The sequence below is a fragment of the Pyxicephalus adspersus genome, chromosome 1 (genome assembly GCF_032062135.1).
Source record: "Pyxicephalus adspersus chromosome 1, UCB_Pads_2.0, whole genome shotgun sequence".
Lineage (NCBI taxonomy): Eukaryota > Metazoa > Chordata > Amphibia > Anura > Pyxicephalidae > Pyxicephalus > Pyxicephalus adspersus.
The window spans coordinates 89,468,695-89,490,407 of NC_092858.1; the positions used below are offsets into that span (position 1 = coordinate 89,468,695).

General features: G+C 35.5%; 2 protein-coding genes across 2 annotated transcripts in view; both read right to left on the reverse strand.

Moving 5' to 3' along the window:
- The window catches only part of LCK (LCK proto-oncogene, Src family tyrosine kinase), a 19,303-nt gene extending 11,248 nt beyond the window's left edge, over window positions 1–8,055 (reverse strand). Inside the window, exons 1-2 of the mRNA XM_072418231.1 lie at window positions 7,584–8,055; window positions 1,352–1,493 (exon numbers count right to left, since the gene is read on the reverse strand). Of these exons, the coding sequence (XP_072274332.1) occupies window positions 1,352–1,444 (93 nt within the window). The 5' untranslated portion in view covers window positions 1,445–1,493; window positions 7,584–8,055. The remainder of the gene's footprint in view (window positions 1–1,351; window positions 1,494–7,583) is intronic.
- A 5,778-nt stretch (window positions 8,056–13,833) lies between these two features.
- Window positions 13,834–20,276, reverse strand: FAM167B (family with sequence similarity 167 member B). Its single transcript, XM_072418242.1, has 2 exons — window positions 19,776–20,276; window positions 13,834–15,827 (listed from the first exon to the last, which is right to left on the reverse strand). Exons 1-2 carry the CDS (start codon window positions 20,058–20,060, stop codon window positions 15,564–15,566), a joined length of 549 nt encoding a protein of 182 aa, XP_072274343.1. The 5' UTR covers window positions 20,061–20,276; the 3' UTR covers window positions 13,834–15,563.
- Window positions 20,277–21,713: the final 1,437 nt, after the last annotated feature.

The window sequence follows — 21,713 nt, forward strand, 5'->3', positions numbered from 1 at the left end:
ACAGGTCTACAATTAAAAAAAAAATTTCATGAAAAACAGTGGATCACTTTTGGTACAGAAATCTAGACCTCAGTGTAACGCTTAGGTGGTTAAAACAGCAGCAAATCAACTACTCTAGTTTATTTGTGATTATAGTCCATAGGGGGAAGTCTAGACAAGTATAACTCTCAAACCTGACCTTGAGAATCAGTAGTATGAAAGATAATTAATTTCAAGATGTTTTAAATCATTATGCTCAAATTATTCAGTTGTAAGTAAATTCCTAAAAACCCACAACCCATGCAGAATAGTTTTTTCCCATTCAAATAGAGTATGCTTACATCTTTCTGTGTATGATTACTCTTATCAATTTATTATAAAATAATTTTGACTGTTGACATGTTACACCTTTATAATGGTATAGGTTTTAACTGTAGGAGAGCTGCTAAAATTAGGTGGAATGGTAAATCTCTGGTTTCTTTGGAAATTAATAATGCTTTGTGTTTTCTGAGTATGGCATCATAAAAACACCAGGGACAAATTGATTGTATACAGTAGCTCCAGATAAGACAGTGTCTGAGTTCAGCTTCTTTATACCTTGTATATACAAGCAGATCTGTTGACAAGTGTATTTGTCTAATAAGTAATTGATCGAATTGAAGTCCAAAAACATTGCAAATATGAGTACAATATTCCAATTGTAGAGTAGGGATGGGGTGAACCAAAGGACAGATTGGAGCCTGCCATCAGACTTGCTTGGTTAATTTTTACACACAACCCAATGTTGGTACTTTTGATTGATAATTACCAATATGTATAATCTGTCTATATCTGATTCAGGACACATAATATGGTAATTTCTGACTGGTCATCTGTTAAATATACTTTATAGTCGATCATTTTATCAGATCAAACATTTTGAAATGTAAAATCTGGCCTGTGTGTCTTACAGAATGGGTGCCAGGCAGACTGATATGCCTTCCTGTCATTGCTTCATACGTCAAACTCAGTGATCAAGGTGCCTGGTCTAAAGTATATGACGAAAGTGACACAGACATGTCAAACCACACTCCGCAAAGTAGCTCTGATTTTGTGTCCTGCAGAGTGGTGCTGCTGTATATATAATCAGTCATATCTATTCCCTACTCTATGTAAAAAAAATAAGAAAAAAACTTTGGTTTTAGATCTTAACTATTGTGCTAAGGGACCAACTATTTATACTGTAGTTAATTATTGTTTTTACCAAGTTGAATACGTTCATTAATATTCTTATTTAAAATACATTGTACTTTTTTGATACGTCAGGTTCAACCTCACCTAAACATTTTATCTTACAAGACTCATAAACATTATTAAACAGCATTGTACTCACATGTGACTTTTCTCGTGGCAAATGGCAGTTTTCACATATATCAAAATTTTCTATCCAGTCATCTTCATATTCAGAGCTACAGCCACACCCCATTGTACCTGCATAAAGATCCTTAAGTAAAGAGTCTTCATTCAGTAACGGTCTGTGCACATAGAATAATTGTTTTATTCAAGTATTCAGCTGGATGGTACAAACAAGTAATATGATCACATAGGACCTCACTAGACAAACTGTTATTACTTCCTTTTTAGACAAGAAACAAACAAAAAGCTGAACTATTAAACAGTTTTCAGCAGAAATAATCAAGAAACGAGTGAATAATTAAAGCAAATCTGTCTCAAACCTGGTGTGAGGTCTAAATTGAACATATGCTGAAAAATGTATACATATAGGTTCTGTTTATTGCAAATAACTTTTTTGATCATTGGGTCAAGGTATTAGCAGAAGCCATATGCAATCTTACATTTTCCTGAAAAAGTTTAGCTTTTCTCTGCCCTGTCACGTTTTTGAGTCACTATGCTCCTCTAATGCCATGGGTTGCCTTTTTAAAGAATAAGGAGTTTTTGAAAGGTGTTATTTTGATGGATCTATCAGTTATTTTACTCTATTACCTATATTACTGATCCATTTAAATTTAATTTACAATATAGGATATTTGAGAAATAAAGGAAATCCAAATTAGACAAAAAAATAGATTTATCCAGTTTTTTAGAACCCCAAATATCAAACAGGGTGTCAAATTCTACCTTCCTAAACCACTTCAGTTTTCACATCTCTTACGGACCAAAGCAATTTTTGTATTTCTGCTATGATCTATTTATATGGCAATTATTTTTTAGTTACTTAAGAAAACAAAGGAATATATATATATATATATATATATATATATTAGGACAAGGAAGGCATTCTTTGGGGATATTGTCTTGTAAATATATTATAACAAATCTTGAAAAAGAAATAATTTTTCTATTTTATCGATTTTTGGATAGTCTTGTTAGTGTTACTGTTCATGTTAAATGGTATTCTATTTAGAATGACAGGTATGATTAGGTATGATGAACAAAAAAACATCCAAATGGTGGTAAGCTAGGGGTTAATGTAGGGTAAGTAGGATTATATACTTTACTTGTCTAATTTCTTTCACTCTTTTCATATCCAGATCACAGTTCATCTTTTATTTGCAGATAAATTAAACTGAGTTATTATAAAAGGTTTGTTTTTGACAATAGTTGCTGGAATAGCTGCTGTATTTTCACAGAAAACCCCAGCTGTCATTTTGATAGCCAGGAACTGCCAGCTAAGGGACAAGTCTCCTATATTCTCACAGCATTTAAAGTTAAGCAGAGTTGGATTATGTTACGGTACATGTTTTTTAGTTCCTATTATTTCCTCTCATATTAGAAAATCTATTAAGGTCACCATGTGCATTTTTTTAATATTGTATTTGGTATTTAAGGGCATTTGCATTTAAAAAGCAAACCATTTGTGTTTAAATGTTAAATACATTTGTGTTTTAATAGCTAATAAAATGCAAATATCTATATTTAACTTGCAAACAACACTTGGCATAAAAGGACTATTTAACCTGCATGCCTACAGTTTGAATGTAGATAATTAGGACATGATGTGGCTAAAGTAACAGATGCAATGCAAAGCAAGTCAAAGCAGCCTCTGTGGTGCCAAGAGAACTTTATAATAAAAGTATAAGGAACTTTGATGACCTGCATTTGAGGAATGCTCCAAATACATATTGAGTCAGGAAAACTAAGACTGTGAAGTATGAGGACGGGACTGATAGATCTGCTAACCTACAGATTACTTGGGATGCATTCAAACATTTTGACTTTTTAGTCTTTACTCCCCCAATGATCACAATTCAATTGTGACAGCTGAGCTCTGGGAAACAACATGCGTGGGTTTCTTATCTAGTAAATGTTGTAACAACATTTATGTTACATTATCAAAACCTATATATTTATTTATTTTGCCTAACCCCATAATCTGCCATAATTTATTGAATGATAAACTTTGCCCACCTTCAATTTTGAACACCAAGGCTTAATATACTACAATATTACTACAAAAAACTGAGCAGGTTATTTGGTATATTACAACATATAATACTTTGTCCACAAGGTAAATACTATATACCAGTGGTGGTCAATGTACTTTATGTAGAAAACCTCAAACCCCTGAGATCACCAAAGCACATACAAATAACGAATGTAGTAATAAAGAAAGCTGATAGGGATAACTGACATGCTACAGTAGACAGTCAGAGTCTGCAGACTTTCTGCAGTAGACAGACAGAGAATGCAGACATGCAACAGAAGATAGACAGACATTCTGCAGAAGATGGTCAAAGAGTGCAGAAACTCCACAGTGGATGGTTGGAGACATAATAAAGGAGATGGCCAGACACTGCAAACATACTACAAAAGATTGTCAGAAACTGAGACATACTACATGCCATAGTCAGGAACTACAGTTTTTTCATGAAGTTTGAGTAAAGTTTGAGACTGCAGACACACTACAGGAGATGGTTAGAGTCCACAGACATTCTGCAAGAGATAGTCAGAGACAGAGGAGTTGGTAAGAGACTAAATATATACCACAGGAGATGGATACCACAAAGACTGCAAACATATTACAGGAGATTATTATTATTTACCAGGATTTATATAGCACCAACATATTACATTAAATAGGGGTTGCAAATGACAGACGAATACAGACAGTGATACAGGAGGAGAGGGCCCTGCCCCGAAGAGCTTAAAATCTAGTAGATGGTCATAGACTGCCCACATTCTAAAAGAGGTGGTCAGAGAGTGCATACTTACTACAGGATATGGTGAGAAAGTGCAGACCTACTACAGGATATGGTCAGAGAGTGCAGACTTACTATGAGATATGGTCAGAGAGTGCAGACTTACTATGAGATATGGTCAGAGAGTGCAGACTTACTATAGGATATGGTCAGAGAGTGCAGACTTACTATGAGATATGGTCAGGGAGTGCAGACTTACTATAGGATATGGTCAGAGAGTGCAGACTTACTATGAGATATGGTCAGGGAGTGCAGACTTACTATAGGATATGGTCAGAGAGTGGAGACTTACTATGAGATATGGTCAGAGAGTGCAGACTTACTATGAGATATGGTCAGAGAGTGCAGACTTACTATAGGATATGGTCAGAGAGTGCAAGCGTTGTTCAGGAGATGGTCAGAGACGGTGGACATGCTTTAGGACTTTTTAAGGACTTCTAGACAGTCATAGACTGGTGACATGCTACATGGGACTGGTAAGGATCACTGCAATTACAAAATATTTTGAAATTAATTCTTCCACATCTGTTTCCCTGTCAGTCCCTTAAAATTACTTTTGCCACATTTGATGTTTCGCACAGCAATATCCATGGAAAAGCTTAAAATGAGAAAATGGATGAGCTTTACAGAAGACTTTAAGTAGAAGCCGATCCAAAGAATATTTTTACCTTCACCTAAATATTTTTTATTTTACAAAACACACACTCTACAGGGGCCCAGTAAAAGCCAGGTCTGCAGTTTTGGAACCTCTATATTTCTCTCTCTTACTAAGTATCTTAACTCCCTATATCATGCCCCGATATTTCCCATAACAAAACCAACAGAGAAGAACCACAAATAATGTCATTTTTTACAGGCTTTATACCATAAAATTAAAATCTAAGTGCTGACCACTAGATTAGACAAAGGAATGACATATTTTATAATCACAGATCAAAGATGATGTTCAAAGATGAAAATCCAAAATTCCTGGAATCCTAAAAAATTTAGTTAAACTCAATGTTAACATAAGCTTTGTCAACAACATATCAATAATACAAACATACCGATTAGTTTAATTTATCCTCCTGCTTAAACTTTCTTTATGTAATAATAACTAAGGTGTATGATATTCCCACATTAGATTAGGAGAGGTTGAAATGTAGTATGTTTCCACAAATACCATGTTCTTTAGATTGCTATATACGATTGAAATTTTTATACTGAGTATATTTTTCCCAGCAGAATTGCCAAATTTTCCTCCAGTGTCAGAATGCCCATTTCTTAGCTAATCTTAACATATTGTTTTGCTGTCAACAGAAATATGACTGAAAAAAAGAAAAAAAAAAAGAAAAAAGAACTGTTACATTAGCATTAGCTAATTAATCTTAATAAATGTAAAAATAATGTTAATTTTATTTATGTTATTTTTTTCTCTCTATATTTAAATAGTTTACTTTGATTTCACTGTACAGTGTGCGCTTATCATTGTGTGCATTAAAGCTGCAGTCAGACAGAACGCAGCCATTTTTTTGTCAGTCTGTCTCTGATCTATTCCCTTTTTATTGATTGTAATTTACCGGTAGTTCTTTCAGCAATAGAGGGTTGGCTTCCCATGTGAGCATCGCCCAGGGTAGTCTTCCAAACTAACAACCAAATATCAAGGCATTTTAATGTTTGCATAACTCTTCCATACATCCAGCTCACTGCTTCAATAAGGGCTAAGGACTTTTTTTTAAGCAATCCTTTATTGCAGACGGGACAGGGGATGTCTGCCAACATCTTCTTCCTTCTCCTATTTTTGGTTCTGATATTCAGCCATCTTGATTGGCCAGGCCAGGATGATTTAAATCCCACATATGCCCTGGGGCTGCCGGAATACCAAGCACATCCCAGGATCATACATTGAATTGCACATGTGCAGCATTTTCCTAAAAGAACATGGAGATCAGACCAAACATTTGGTATGTAATTAAATTTGAAAAGGTTCACCAATAGAAAGGCCATTAGCATGTTGTTGAGGGGAGAGGAGATGAACCAGGGAACTTGAAATATAAGCATTTTATTTTCTAATTTTAAGTATACTTTTCATACAGTATTCTGGGTACTTTAGTTATTCTTTTACGGGTTGCACATGGTTATGGTTTCTTTGTAGAGCTCCCCTAACATCCTCAGCTGATTTACCAAAGAGGCTGTCCAGAGCAGGCATGGTCAGCATGTAGCCCCCCTGTTTCCTGTTGCTTGTACCTTCCCCATTGTCTGGACCACCCTGTTGGTCACAAATGTAGTGGTGGCTTTAGTGGCCAGATAATGGGAAGGGTCAGGGCCACATGTGAGCTCTGTCTAGAGTTTCTTTTATAAAACATCCCAAGGTTGTAAGCAGCTGTTGAAGTTATTTGTCTGCACAAACCATCAGAAAATATTGTATTGTTGGTTGAGTATTACATATAGTGATGGGTATTTCTTATACTTAGCCAAGTAGTACATTACCAACATTTATGTCCACTTTGTACATAAGTATATTTAGTATATTTAGGGTCAAGCATAGGTAAATGCAATCCATGGTATGTAGACTTAGAATAATTGCTATACTTTGCTCATTTTTAAAAATAGCCATGACACTAGACTTTAAAACATCAATTAATATCTCCTACAAACATCTATCAAAATATTTAAAAACTGAGCTGACCAAATTCCAATATAAAATGGAGAAGCATGAACTGGAAAGACATCATAGCGTATTAGACACTGTACTGCTGATACAGCATATACTAACACCAATCCACATAAATTAGACTTTTGAACACACATGTGTGTTCTGTGTGGTTTTTTGTGGCTCAGCCATCTTATGAAAATACTAGGAGGAAACTGTGACAGTGCTGGATGCCATTTTATATGCAAATAGGTCATGAATCATGGAAGAACTTCAGAACATTTCAAGAGATCAGTGGAAAATGTATGAATTAAATCAATAAATATTTTGCTGTATTAACATATTGTGTGTACAATAGTCTACACACTAATACTTTAGCAAGTTCAGTATTACAAAACTTTAAAGCACAAAATTGTATATAGAAGAAAGAATATTTTTCATTAAGATTTTTTTGGGAGTCAGCACAGCAATCAATCCATACAAACAAAAGCAGAATGGGTTTAAGTCTGTCAACATAACTGTCAAATCACTGCACATGGTAGGTTTGTTAAATAAGTTTAAGAGAAGAGCATCAGTGAGAGTAAAATACTATGACCAACCATACACCAGCTATTGTTTGCGCACCCAAAGATGTCAGATGTACATTATTGAAAAAATAGCACAATAAATGAAATAAACATGGTTAGCAAAAGAAAATATGGTATTGTTAGTCCAAATCATGCAAAATGCACAGAAGCTCATACCACCCCTCTTTTTGCAAAAAAGATATTTACCTGTAAGTAGGAAGCTGAGTATGGCTATTCAGTTAGGTTGCCATCATTGTTTCCCCTACAAGGTCTTTTTATAAATTTGCCTTATGGTTTGCTTTTCTTCTTGGTTTACTTTTTTAGGTTAACCTCCTCGATTTTTCTGTAAGGTCCAGCCAACCTATGGATCACTCCTGATTTTGGGTCATTGTACCTTTCTTGCAATTCTTTTTGCCCTCTTTTCAGTCTGCTGCTTCTTCTCTAGCTTCTCTTCTCTGCATTCTTTTCTCACCCTCACTCCTTCACTTTGCATCTGCTTCTTTCTGTCTCATTGTTACCTGACTTCCTGCCCAAGTAGAACTCATTACTCTTATGGTGCAACCACAAAAACACTAGCTGATAGTCGTGTGTCAAAAGCCATATCCGCAGCACAAAGTTAAAACTCAGATATCTACTTATGCCAAACATGGCCATCATTCAAAAAACATTCAAAATATTTGTCCAAAATCCAGACAATCTGTAGACAAATTCAGCAAACAATATAGAGATGAGATCTCCAAATCAGCTGTCATATTGTTCCTCATTCAGAATATTTGGGTAAATCTGTGACCTCCTGAAAATGCTAGTTACATGATTGTGTCCTAACATGTAGATCACAGAGCTGTTTCCTTAGCAGTGGCAACTTTACATAACTGCATAGTTACTACATTTACATGCAATTAATGTTTTGTTTTAATGTTTTTGCGTGTGTTCCCTCCGGGGACTTTGGTTTCCTCCCAAATCCCAAAAACACGCTAAAAAGTGCATTGGTTTCCCCCAACAAATTGTCTTGGGACTATAATTATAAATTGACATCATTAGACTATTGTAGGGATCAGATTGTGACAAATAATGTTCAATTTGCTCTGAAAGGCTCTGTGCTAGTGCTATATAGTGCTTGTGCTCTAGTGCTAGTGCTCCAATCCTAGTGATATTTATCTCATAATGATGATATAATTACTGATAAGATGTCTTTAAAGTGTACAACTACATTAAACACGTTTTTAATAAAGTAAAAATATACACCTATGTATCTTTACATATATATATACACCTATATACACCTATGATAATATTTTAAAGTTGTCCCCAGAACAAGTGGTAATTGGAAATCAGCTAGGGACAACTATCTAAGGGAGGAATTCATCTTACTTCAGGTTATTTCATTTTTCTTTGTGTTAGGTGTAATGGTGCACACAGCAAAACAAAAAAACAAAACAACATGACAGTGATTTCTGCATTCAGACGTTAAATTTAACTTACCTGGCAGGAATTTAATATATTTTAAGAAGAGAACAAGATGCTTGGCTTTATACTTGTCTCATTTCTAGTGCGCTGTGTTAGGTCTGGGAAGCCATAAGGCCCAGTAACCATCTTGTCTGGGAAGCCATAAGGCCCAGTCACCATCTTGTCTGGGAAGCCATAAGGCCCAGTCACCATCTTGTACCATCTTGTCTGGGAAGCCATAAGGCCCAGTCACCATCTTGTCTGGGAAGCCATAAGGCCCAGTCACCATCTTGTTGGCTTGTGCTGGAGTGACTGATGTAGGAGTAAAAAGATTACCAACAAAGCGGCATTACCCCATCACAGGTGGATGTTGTTCCCAAAGTGCCCAGTCTTCTTTTAACAAATAGGATCTGGATCAGCTGCATATTTTGTGGTAATATTAATAGTACCTTGATCCCTACTATTCATGAATTTGTTAGACCTATCTCATTGTGAGCAGTGTCAATTTTATGCAATTTTATTGAATAAATATATGCTAATAATAAAATTCTGATAACAGTATAGCATTTTTTTGCACTAATAGGGTAGCTTCAAACGTTTCTAAAAGTTTTGAAAAATGTTTTACAGTTTTTTACACCCTAATGCCACAACTAAAATGGAAGTGCATTAGGACCACTAAGCGATTTATAAAAAACAATGGCAGTGAGGAACTTCCAAAATACGAGTAGTGATTTACTTTTGCTAGTATGGCAAGAAGATTAAAAGTTGATTCACTTCACTCCCCGCATGCTTCTCTTTGTAATTCTAGAGGCTAAAGGATGATCAAATCTGTATTTGTTACTTCTTGTCATATATCCTGCTGATTGTTGGAGAAGTATTTTAGCATTCTCCTACAAAGCCATGCAAAAAACTAGAATTATTTACCATGTCTTTTACTTGCCCTCTTGTACATGAGGATGAAGATATTTTTTATTCTGAGTCAGGGCAGCAATTATAGAGAATTTTCAGAGTCAGATTTGTTGAAAAGATAATAAAAAATATTTAATATGATAATAAAAATGTTTATAGATCAAATATGTTTGGACATTTACCTAGACTATATAGGTGGGTTTCTAATGCGAAAGCTGTACTGTTTGCCCTTACACTTTTTATAGTATTTTGGCTTGGCAATAAAACTAAATAGAAAATATCAAACTCAGGATACTGTAATGGTCATGGTAATGGTATATTGTATTGGTCAAAATAGAATAATCTTTGCAATTATTGATTGCTTTGGTATTAAACAAGTGTTGCCCTGGTATTTTTAGAATGGGATTTTATAATCATATACACAAGTATACATGTGTCCTGATTTTTTCATGACTTGTTACAAATCATTAATACAATTATCAATTATCCCTAGTATTTTTTAATACGAGGTTAAAAACAGTTGTTCCCATCAATGGGATATAATGTAAATAAATTGGGTTTGTGCTTTGGCTTATTCATTTTGTTTTATTGTATTGGGTAAACGTCTTTGTTCCCACTTCCTTTTAACCTTTTTGTAAATACAGTACCCAGTTAGGACATTTTCCCTCCTAGCTCTGTAGTTAGGTTTACCTTCTAGTGCATAGATAGAGTGCAATAAGTCCAATCTGAAGCTAACTATACACCATAACTAAGCAACATTTTCTATAGACATCAAATAAATAAAAGAAAAATATGCTGGGACAAGACTTTTATTCTTGTTGATTGGTTACCTATTGTAATAAAACTGAAACCAATTTTTGAATCACAATTGATATTTTAATTGGAAATAATGCTGAACATGATCATAAACTGATCATGTGATTCAAAAAGTAGATCAAACAATTTTACAGTTGGCATTATACAACATAACACTGTAAAAATATAACCTTGATTGCACTTACCTGCACTAAAACTACTTTGGATTCCACTTTTGTCTCATTTTGACATTACTGCTTTCAGAGACTATATAAACCCTATATGCCTCCACCACATTCTGATGACCATTATGCTAGAGTTCCTCCTGAGGTTTTTAGGGCTTTCTTGTGCCTCTCAGAACAACTTAAATGACACCAGTGAGCTTTTTAGCTTTCTGTAATGGTGAAATTCTTTCCACTGGCCAGCAATGTAAGAAGCATTCTTGCCGGTGAGCACCACACTAACAAACTGAGCTGCAGATTTAGTAAATATAGTAGGGGTTTCCTGAAGACCTGAAAGTTATTTCAAGGAGTTTCTTCATGAAAATGAAAAGTGAAAATTTTGAGAAACACCATGCTTAACTGTTCCCTAAAAATGACCATAGAAAGGGTCTGGTGGCAAGTGAAAGCACATGCAAATAAAATTCTGTGCCGGTCCATGCCAATGAACAACTGACACAAAAAAACTCATATTGGCTTTATTTGACCACTCATCAACTCATTTTATATGACCAGTATCCATATATCAGTGCATCTAGTCTTGTGTGTACCTGTACTTCCATTTTGATATCTTTTGAATTTGTGGTATTTTCATCATTGATTATCTTTACCAAGGATCTGCATAAAGTGGTTAATTTTAATCAAAAGTGTAATGTAGAGGTTAGAATGTTTTCATACATACATATATACCACAGTAAAGCTTGAGCAAAGCAGGTAACCAGTCTCCATATACAGTATATTTATTAACCACTATATTAATTTCCACTTTGCTCACAAAAGATTGATTGCAGTAGGGCCAAGGCAGAAAAGAAATTTGCCTTGGTTGCAGTTCTTTAGGGAGATCAGACAATTTATGCCCTGTGATACACTGAATTGTCAAACTGAAAGCTTAAAAAACTTCACTATCAGCTGTCAGCAATATAGCCTTCTGCACTGTATCTGGAATTTTGTCTGCTGCTGATAAATACAGCAAAGCAACCAGCTTTCATGGAGCTATGATGATAGCACAGGGAGAGCTCTGTTCTCCTAGTGTAATCTGCAGGGCTGAGCTGAGAGTTTGAGGTCCTGCTCCGCATTCATTTATTCATAAATCATTGTTATGTGTAAATAATTCAAAATCATATTTCAACTCAAAGTGGTTTCATTACCTTTAAACTATTCCCTTTAAATTATTTTAGTTATTTTATCACTTTTTTAACTTTACCATTTGTGTTCATGTTTCTACCACAAATGTTATCTTCTAGCGGAGAGCAGCAGAATAACATTTTTTTTATAAAACCCTAATTAGTTTTTAACAATAACATTTTGCAGTTTTAACTTTTAGTTAACCAAAACTATTTTTAGTAACTTTTTTTTCTCATCCCTTATCTCTTTTTCGCTGTTTTTTTTTATTGTTTGTTTGTAATTTTAAATTTGTTTTTCTTTTTGTAGTGACAAATTAAGAGCTTGAGAAGGCATCTAGTATCCTCAGCTAGGGTGCAAAGCTCTTGTTCCAGCACTGAGCTCCTTTGCATTGTTTGACATTCAAAATGCCCAGACACTATACCCAAATATTATATACCAAATTATTTATAGTTACTATATATAATTATGGGCTTGAGTTGGCAGGCAAGCAGTAATTTTTCTTTTGGTAACTGACTTATAAAAAATCAGTACTTGGCTAAACCAGGAGTTACATTTCTTTTGCTGCAGTTTTATTGACCAGAACAGAAACACAGACAGATGTTTAGGCAGTTTTCTAATACACAAGGCTTACTGTTAGAGATCAAATTTTGTAACAGCCCTTCTGCATATTTGCCCAGAAATGTAAAAAAAAGACAGACAAGTCCCTGTTAACAGTTGTTAGTCTCTTAACATTGCAGGGAATGAAGAATAAGCTATGACACAACAGAGCTATCTGGACATCCACAGTTGGACTGGTGTGGAATAGTATTGCACTGCAATGAATGTTTCATTGTTCCAGGTTTTTTCAAAGGGAGATACATGCTATAAAATATGTTGCTTGTTTTTTTTGTTTTGTCTAATAAATTGTTTTGTCTCCTTCACCCTCCACACCCTTGCATGTGTTTCTGTCTTTCTCACTGCTGCTTGACTTCCTGCCCAAGTGGAGCTCTTAACATTCATGGTGCAACCACAAACTGATGCTTTTGTATGTGAAGTCATAACCTCAGTACAGATTTTAAAGCTGAACTCTAGGCATTTTGTTTAAATTCAAATTTGACAAAAATGTGTTCAATAATCTGAAAATAGGCAGTCAAGTCTTGGATCTACCAAGTGCAGCACAGCAATACAGAACAAACTGCACCAATGATTGGGGAAATTGGAACTGCTTCAGGATAAAATTATCTTGATTCCATGGCATAGATGACACCTTGGTTTGGATATGAATTGCCTTAAGACCCTTTTGACCTTTTTCCATTCAGTGAGGTTAATAGAATTGGTGAGTTGCTGTTCAGTTTAAAGTTGAGGTCACTTACACGTTATGCACATACCGGTAGATGAGATGTAGCTCACAAAAAACAATCCTGTTTCCTTTTTCATTGTATGGATATATTGTATGGATTGCATTATAACAGTTATGACTGCCTTATGGGCATCTTTTTTAAATTACATTTTCTTCTCTGCAGTAGATATGAAAGTTCTATCAAACCCTCCAAAAGGGGACTTCTTTGAAACTTTGCAACGATCTTTCCCAAATACTTTCTACTTACTTCATGTGGATGAGATTCATTGATTTGAGCAAGGTGGTGGAATCTCCCCCTCCCCTCCCTAAGCTCCCTGGGATTCATTGCCCCCCTTTTCTATTTTCCTGCTTCCCTGTTTGTATATACTCTCTCAGATTTGACAGTTAGCACAATTGGAAACTTGGTATTTTACCCCCTCTCCAGAAACACTGGGGCACTTTTGCATTCTCTATGTACTCTCACATAGGTCTTAAACATTCTGTTAAGGGTATATTGACCGGACCCATCTCTTTGGGTTTTATTGTGTTGTCACGGGTATTGCATGCATTTGTTTGTTCCTTGCGCTTTTGTATTTTCTTTTTCTCTTTGTACCAATGTTTTAATAAAAAGATTTCACAAATATAATATGTTACATATTTTCTGTTATAAGCATTATTTATTATTTTTTCTCAACAATATTGTACATCATAGTTTCACATGGCTATCAGGATGATAACTGAGTAATACTTGCTTAGTTCAGTAATTTTCAAGTTTGATGTGCTTTATAATAAACTTTGGGTAATGGTACACAACTTAATGCAGCTCCAATCAATCTTAGCTTCCTGTGTCCATATGTAGAATGTCATTTTTTTAGATAAATACAATTTTAATTCAAGTCTTTATTTCATCTGGAAAAACAAATAAACTGCTGTCAGAAGACTGAGTTTCTATAGAAATGCTTTGTGTTTAAAATGTTGAAATAGACTTGGATTTGATTTATTCATGATTTGCTGATCATCTCCTTTAGAATCAGCTTTTATATTAGTAGGGGCATGCTAATCTTGCACCCAGCTTGGATTTCTGGTGGGATTGTATTCATGATGAGCTTTTCTATGATGTAGGTCAGTGTTTCTCAACTAGAGTTCCTCCAGAGTTTGCTAGGAGTTCTTTAAGTCTTGAGCAATTTGTGCCTCCTAGGTCAATTTAAGTGATACAAATTAACTTTTAGTGGTACAAGTGGCATACTTCCCACTGGCCACCAATGTAAGAGTAATGCTTCCTACTGACCACCACATTAATGTACTCTGAGTTGTGAATATAGTAGTTATAATTACTATATAATTTTATTATTATATAATCTGTTATATAATTGATCCAGGTAACAGAAGTATAACATGTTTTATGCTTTGTGTGTAGAGGGCTTGGCTACTCCTACTACTAAGTGCCTGTTCAGTTCACCATTATTAGAATGCCAAACTGCTGATAATTCTGCCAACATCTATCAAAGATCCTGATGTGCTGGTCAGTTTAAGTTCTCATTTTAAAAAATATCTTATTTTTCAAACTGAAGTTACATCATCTTGTTTTCAGAAATAGTATTTTCCAGAAGTGCTGATCTGATACTCTACACCCATTAAATGTTTAACCTCTTGCACAAAATAAAGAGGAAGGGGGACCTGTGAGCCATATGCTATAAGATATTTTAGAGTCTAAATCAGAGGTAGGCAAACTCCGGCCTCTAGGCCGGATACGACCTAGCCAGTATTCTAGTCCAGCCTAACGTCCCCCTAGTTATTTATTGTTGGATCCGGACTAATTGAATTGATGTGTTATCGTGAGTTCCCGCAAAATCAATATCATCGACTTCCTGCACAGTAACTTCAACTACATTGCCTAAAGAGCAGAAGCAACGCCCAGCTACTAGTCTCCGGAATTTTGACCTCAAACGTTGTGTCTTCAACCTCGAATGAACTGACGAATTATTCTTCGTCCAACCCGGCAACAAAGCCCTGTGTTTAGTGTGCAATGACACCAACATCACTTTCAAGCAGTCAAATCTCAAGGGGCATTTTGATGCCAAGCACATGCACATGTACAGAGGCTACACAGCGGAAGATTGCAGTCACAGTTGGAAAAAAACCCTTCCTTAGACACCTTGTTTCTTCTGGCCTAGTGTGCCTTTCTGACCTCCTGAAATTGCCTAGTAGTCCAAAAAGTTTGCCGACCCCTGTCTAAATAATAAGCTATAAATAGGTAGTAATTTTATACAGTATATATCTTCTAAAAGCATGTATGATGCATGCCTAATCCTGCTGGCTTTAGTTGGTGAGCATGCTGCTATATTGCCGGTTAACAAGGGGATGACATCCAGAATCTTAGCACAAGGAGAATCTTCGAGAGTTAATGTTCATCTTAGTAACTCCAATGTGCTTAAGAGGAGTAGAAAGGGAAAAAGCAGCCCTTGGAGGGATGTTGCAGAGCAGGTCAGAGTCCTCATCGCAACCTTCTAGGTCAAATGTGGCATCATCCAACATCTCCTTATGTCTCTCACAGGTTTGCTCTATTTTCAGTTGGGAGATTCGAGATCTGAGCAGCATAAGCTGGCGGGCTAATTGGTGGTCTGAAGCCTGCATCTCCCTCTGTTGAAAAAAAACAAAAAACAAAAATGATAATACATTTATCTACTATACACTTCTTAGAAAATAGATGGCAGCAGACTTTTACCTAAACAGCTTGCATAGTTCCCAATTGTCCTTCATTTGGAAGAATTGTTCCTCTTTTTGGTCTGATGTTAATACCCATATAAAAATTATATATCTATATAAACAAACCACATCCAACCTTTATTGTAAACTTGAGGGTTTAATTTGTCAAATTTTGCATATGAATTAATTCTAGTTCTCACTCCTCTATTTCCTATATCAAAAAGTTAGGAGGTATTGGGTTAGAAAGACAGTAAGTTTTCTGAATATTATTTGGTATGCTATTTAGAAGCTACTAGTCTCTCTCATGCTGTTAACACAAGCGGTGTAAAGTATAAAGTACTTGTTATTTGATATTTACCTCCCTGTATATCTGTATGCATGCTTTCTCCAGCTGTATTGCATTTTTAGTGTTAGAACTCATTTACAAGTATTGGACCTGCAGTAATGTCCCTTGTATGTCTGCCAGACATGCATGGTACTAGATTTTGTATCTTTTGTGGATTTTCAGTACTTTCTTGAGTGATAGGTTTGTAAATATAATAAAAAGCTGCTAAGGAGTGTTGCTGGGGTCCTTTAGGAATTGCTGCACCCCCAAAAAGCTGTACTAAAATGGTATGGGGCCTAAAAAATAACAACAAAAAGCAAGTTAAGTGGTTTCCTGTCCCACATGTCTTCTCCCTTCGGTCTCTTTCCCCTGTCCTTCTGCACTTAATTAGTAAGTGATTTGACCCCTTGCTGACATTGGTCCCAGCCTAGATAACCAAGGCACATAGCAGCAGTTTGCTTTTTAATTTATGTTTTTACTTTTTCCTACCCAGAGTTCAGTTTTAAAGGAAATCTGATTTGGTCTAAATTATTTCAAGACAATAAATTTCAACCTACAAGCACTTGTGTTAGTCCATGCAGATTACTCTCTGTCCCTGTGCAGCACCTTTATCCTAGGGTGTTATAAATATAACAAAGCTTTGTTCATAAGGCTTAGACATCCCAGACACAAGAAGGAAGTCTAGCTATTTTTATCAATAAACAAAACCTTTATTACTTCCCAAGATGATATCAAGCCATTTTCCATTTTGCAGTTAAATCTTGCTCTCTATCATTTAGCTCTTTGTGTACAGCCTTTACCTAGGGAGCTGCGCACGGAGCTGTCAGATCTGGCCCTCTTTTCATTGCCTCGCTTCTCGTTTTATTGTGGGGGATGGGGCGCTCATAGAAATGTGAAATTTGTAGGGACACTGAGAGCTGCTACTAAACCAAAAGCCCTCTACATATAATAATTTGCTAGATATGGAGTCACAAGCATAAAGTCATAATAACAATTAGGGATATTTTCACATTAAGGGGGCTATTTAAAGACCAGGGTCCCCAAGTTGAGTTTGCATGTTAGGGACACCCTGGTGGCCACTCTCATTGCAATAAACATTAGTGTACTGACAATTGTCTGTGTGCTGTGGCGCCCTTTAAAATTCACAAAACTTCAAGGCTTCTTTATGCTATAGAACCCTTGCTCAGGGGAGACGCTCGGTACCGCTCACTACCGCTTGCAGTCAAACCTGCAGATTCGGTGCGAAGGACTGAAGGGCTGGCAAGCTGCCTGTTACACATAGCTGGACACTTACATTCTGTGAACCTCAATTTCTCTGTAACAGAAGGATGTTGACAACTGGAAATGTGGGAGCCAGTAGGAAACCCCTCCCCACCATACAAATGTTATAAACATCATATCATGCCTACCCTGTCAACCAAAGCTATCCCTTTACTCTCTTTGAACCCCAATTTCTCTGTAAGAAAAGAGAAATGTAACTGCAAGTGCAGAAATCTTGTGACTAACTCCCCCGGTGCCATCACAAAATACAAAAACTATACCTATCATACCGTGCTACCCTGTCACACATAGCTGGCCACTTACCTTCTGTGAACCCCAATATTCCTTTAACAGTAAAGAAAGGGAAATGTAGGATAAGTGGGGGACTTTATTTGTCATTACTTTTTTTGGTACATGTACATTACAGTACCTAGAAGCATTTCAACTTAATTTCATTTTAAATAAAACTATTCTAGTTTTAAACATACATCTTTAATGTTTGTTTGCATTGTGGCCTGCAAGTTTTATCTCAATGTCAACAGTGGCCCCCAGATGAAAAAAGGTTGCGCACCACTGACCTGGAGCATTCACAGAGACTTATCCGAAGACTAATGCAGGTTCCAGCAGGATTCAACACAGCTGTTATTTTAGAAAGGTATCAATCTAATTCATTTAGAAAATACAATATATAACATCCACTATATTGCTCTATTAAATACAGTTTGTCAAATTCCCTTCCAAATGTACCTCTTCTGTACACTTGGCATTCATTCATTGCTCCACATTGTTGCATATCATACAGGAGAGATACTTCAAATTAATAAACTACAGGTGTATGTGTAGAAAGCATCTTCATTCAGGACCAAATCTTAATGAACAATATAAAGGTATAGTAAACATATAAAATGTTTGCTATTTATTTTTAAAGCTTAGGTTTAGTATCTGTTGCTGCATGACTTTTCTATTGCTGAGGATCCTGAGTTACTAGAAATCAATCATTGCATGACCACTATAGATCAGAATAGGAAAACATAGGTACAACAACATCGTGTGGGTTTACAGCATAGGGTTGATTAGGTAAAGGATTATAAGCTATTTACCCTACAAAGTGAATTTTCTCCTAGCCTAGTGAATAAAGCAAATCCATGCATGTGTACCTAAATCATCAACTCATGTGTAAACAAAGGTCTGTCTAAGATTAAAGCAGGTAAATAGGTGTTTATAATCTGATATCTGCTTGGCTTATACATACCAAGTTTGCACTATATTGGTAATTTAACAATTTATGGGGTTATGTGCTAGGGCAAAAACTGAGTGAATCCCTCCATCACTCCTGTTTTACTAGAACTTTTAGATAAAATGAAAGAGTTTTCTAAGTGACTACAGGAAGAGTAAGTTTATGTAAAGGTCTATAGGCAAAGAAATACATTATTTGACAAGTGATTCACTCATTTCTGAAGAACAAAAAACTGGGTTATCTCTCACCATCTGTTAACATATAATGCTGAGGCACCAAGAATGATATAGAATACTTAATAGCTAAAATTGCTATTTCTTTTATAGAAGTAATAATCAGCTTTTATCAGAATGATAAACATCAGACAAATCATCAGGGGGGTGTAGGGCTAATTTACAAGCATTGGGTTTGCACTGCTGTTCCTTGTGATAATGCTGCTGTTCAATAAAGTGAATATGGAAGTGCACATCATATATTGGACACTATATGCTTTGCTTAAATTACATATTAGCCCATATATTGTGGCTAAAGCTACGTACACATGTTAGATTTTTGTCATTGGAAAGGATCTTCAGCACAAGCGCTGTACACACGCCAGATTCTCGTCTGATACTAGGGGCCCTGGGGCAATAATCGGACAGGAATCATTGATGTGTGTACATAGCCTTGCCTTCAATATTTTTGTTTATATAACTAAAATAATATTAAAATTATTTCAATTAAAAAACTGATTTATACAGTTTTGTAGTTATAAATACATAAAAAGTCAAATCAAATTTTAGGATTTTCCTAACTCAGCAATGTTATTTCAATTAAAAAAAAACTGCAATGAAAGAATTAGTGGGATGTATTTGCTGACCCAGTTAGCTGGCTGCCAAGCTGACCGGCTTGAACACTTTCTAAAGCAAATAACTGGATTCAGACAGTATTTTAGGAAGAAACAGCCAAGCAATTTTTAGTCGTCATCAATAACAATCTCTTTTCCTTCATTCATTCTTTAAATTAAATTTTACTTGGGTTAATGTGGTATAGAATTGTACTTCTCTTAGGCCTCACTCACCAGTTCTTTCCTAATCCATTCCAAAGCATCATCCATAGAACTGAATCCGCACACGCTGTTTTTAGGGGTATCCACCTCCCTATTAGAAGGGAGGCTTTCCTGGGTAACTGTTTTAGTCTTTGCCCATGGCCTTGCTTGTACTCTTTGCGTCCATTCCTGATAGGATGGTCGGCGGGTTTGCAGCTTTAGTCTGGCAGCCAAAGCTTTTACAGACTCCAAATCAGGAGCAACATCACTTTCCCCATCTTCACACAGCTCATCGAATCTCACTGGGGTGAAAGACATAGCTGAGGAAAATTAGAATGAGCAAGGCGTTGAAAGGGGGTCTTAGTCGACAGAATTAGAAGAGGTGTTTTGTTGCAAAATAAGTTCGGATGCCAAGTCATGTGAAGAATTAAGCATGAGAACAGCTAAAGAACTGACGTATTAGCAAAGACGTTGTGAGTACACAAACGGGTTTCAGGTTTATGATTCCTAAAGCCACTTTGCTCCAGAAGTCTGGTCTCCTACTTTTATAAGTCCTACTGTTTTATTATTATAGCTGCAGGATCCTCCCACTTCTGCAGGAAACTGCACCCTGTAGATAAGTTTATCCAAGGTTCAGGAGAACAATACTGAATCTCCTGAGTGGCAGCATGCAGAGGAAAGGTTATTAACACTCATTAACTATGATCTATTTAAAGATGACCCTGTCCTCCTGTACACACTTATATGGAGGAAAGGGAAGGGACGGTAGGATGAACTTACCAGAACATTCCAAGGTTATTAAGATTTGGAATAAATGTGAAAATAGATGGATGACCGAAATGTAAAACAACCAATCACCATGTTATAAAGAATACTCCAATGCAAACATTTGGTATATTTGAAATAATATAAATGGAGTTTTATCCTACATCTCAGTCTGCCTACATCAATTAAAGAAATTACTTCTTTATTTTACCTTCCAAAATGTAATCAAAATCAGCTACCATATATCAATATTCTCAATACTTATACAAAGTATAGGTATACAATACAAAACATTCAAATACTTATACTGTATAACATATAATACTGTAATATGGTTTTTAACAAATGTGCAAAACATATTTAATATTATTATTACTAATAATTATAATATTATCATTATTATTTTAATATTATTAATAATAATATTATTAATAATAATAATAATAATAATAATAATAATAAACAGTATTTATATAGCGCCAACATATTATGCAGCTGTTTACTTTTAATAGGGGTTGCAAATGACAAAGAGATAAAGACACAGGAGGAGGAACAGACCCTGCCCAGAAGAGCTTACAATCTAAATGTTGGTTGAAGTAGCACACAATAAGAGGGGGGATATATAACAAAAGTAGATAATGTCAGATAAGGTTTTCTTGAACACCATGCCAATTATATATAAGGTCCATGTTAGCTTAGTTCTGATGATGGTCACAACTACTTCTTTCCTTCAAACCAGTCAATGGAATTCAAAAGCAGCTTGAACCAGGTAAATACAGGTCAAATGCAACTGTCAATACATTTTGAATATTCTCAGAAGCATTTAAAACAAATGCAATTAGGTTTGCATCAGTAACAGCTCTAATTTAGTTAGTGTTCTTATATAGTCATAACTAAAGACTCCTGCTATAAGAATATTGTACTTATATTACTTATAAATAAATATAAATAAAATAGGTATAATAAAATAATACAGTATATAGCTTAAAATGTAATAACCACCATACATACCCGGCAAACAGCTCCATCAAACAAATATGAATAATGGACACCAATACTTTTTTAGTAACTATAATCTGGATGTTACCAAGAAGACAGAACAGTTCTAGCAGGAACTCATACTTAAAAATGTCGGGTCTGGAAACTCATACATTTCTAAAATTAATAAATAAATAGGCAGCCTGCCTGTACAGAAAATACATTTAA

Coding starts and splice junctions, on each gene's coding strand:
- FAM167B (XM_072418242.1), bottom strand. CDS start 20,060: ATGTCTTTCACCCCAGTGAGATTCGATGAGCTGTGTGAAGATGGGGAA. Junction 15,828..19,775: donor AATGGATTAGGAAAGAACTG/GTGAGTGAGGCC, acceptor TTTTTTCAACAG/AGGGAGATGCAGGCTTCAGA.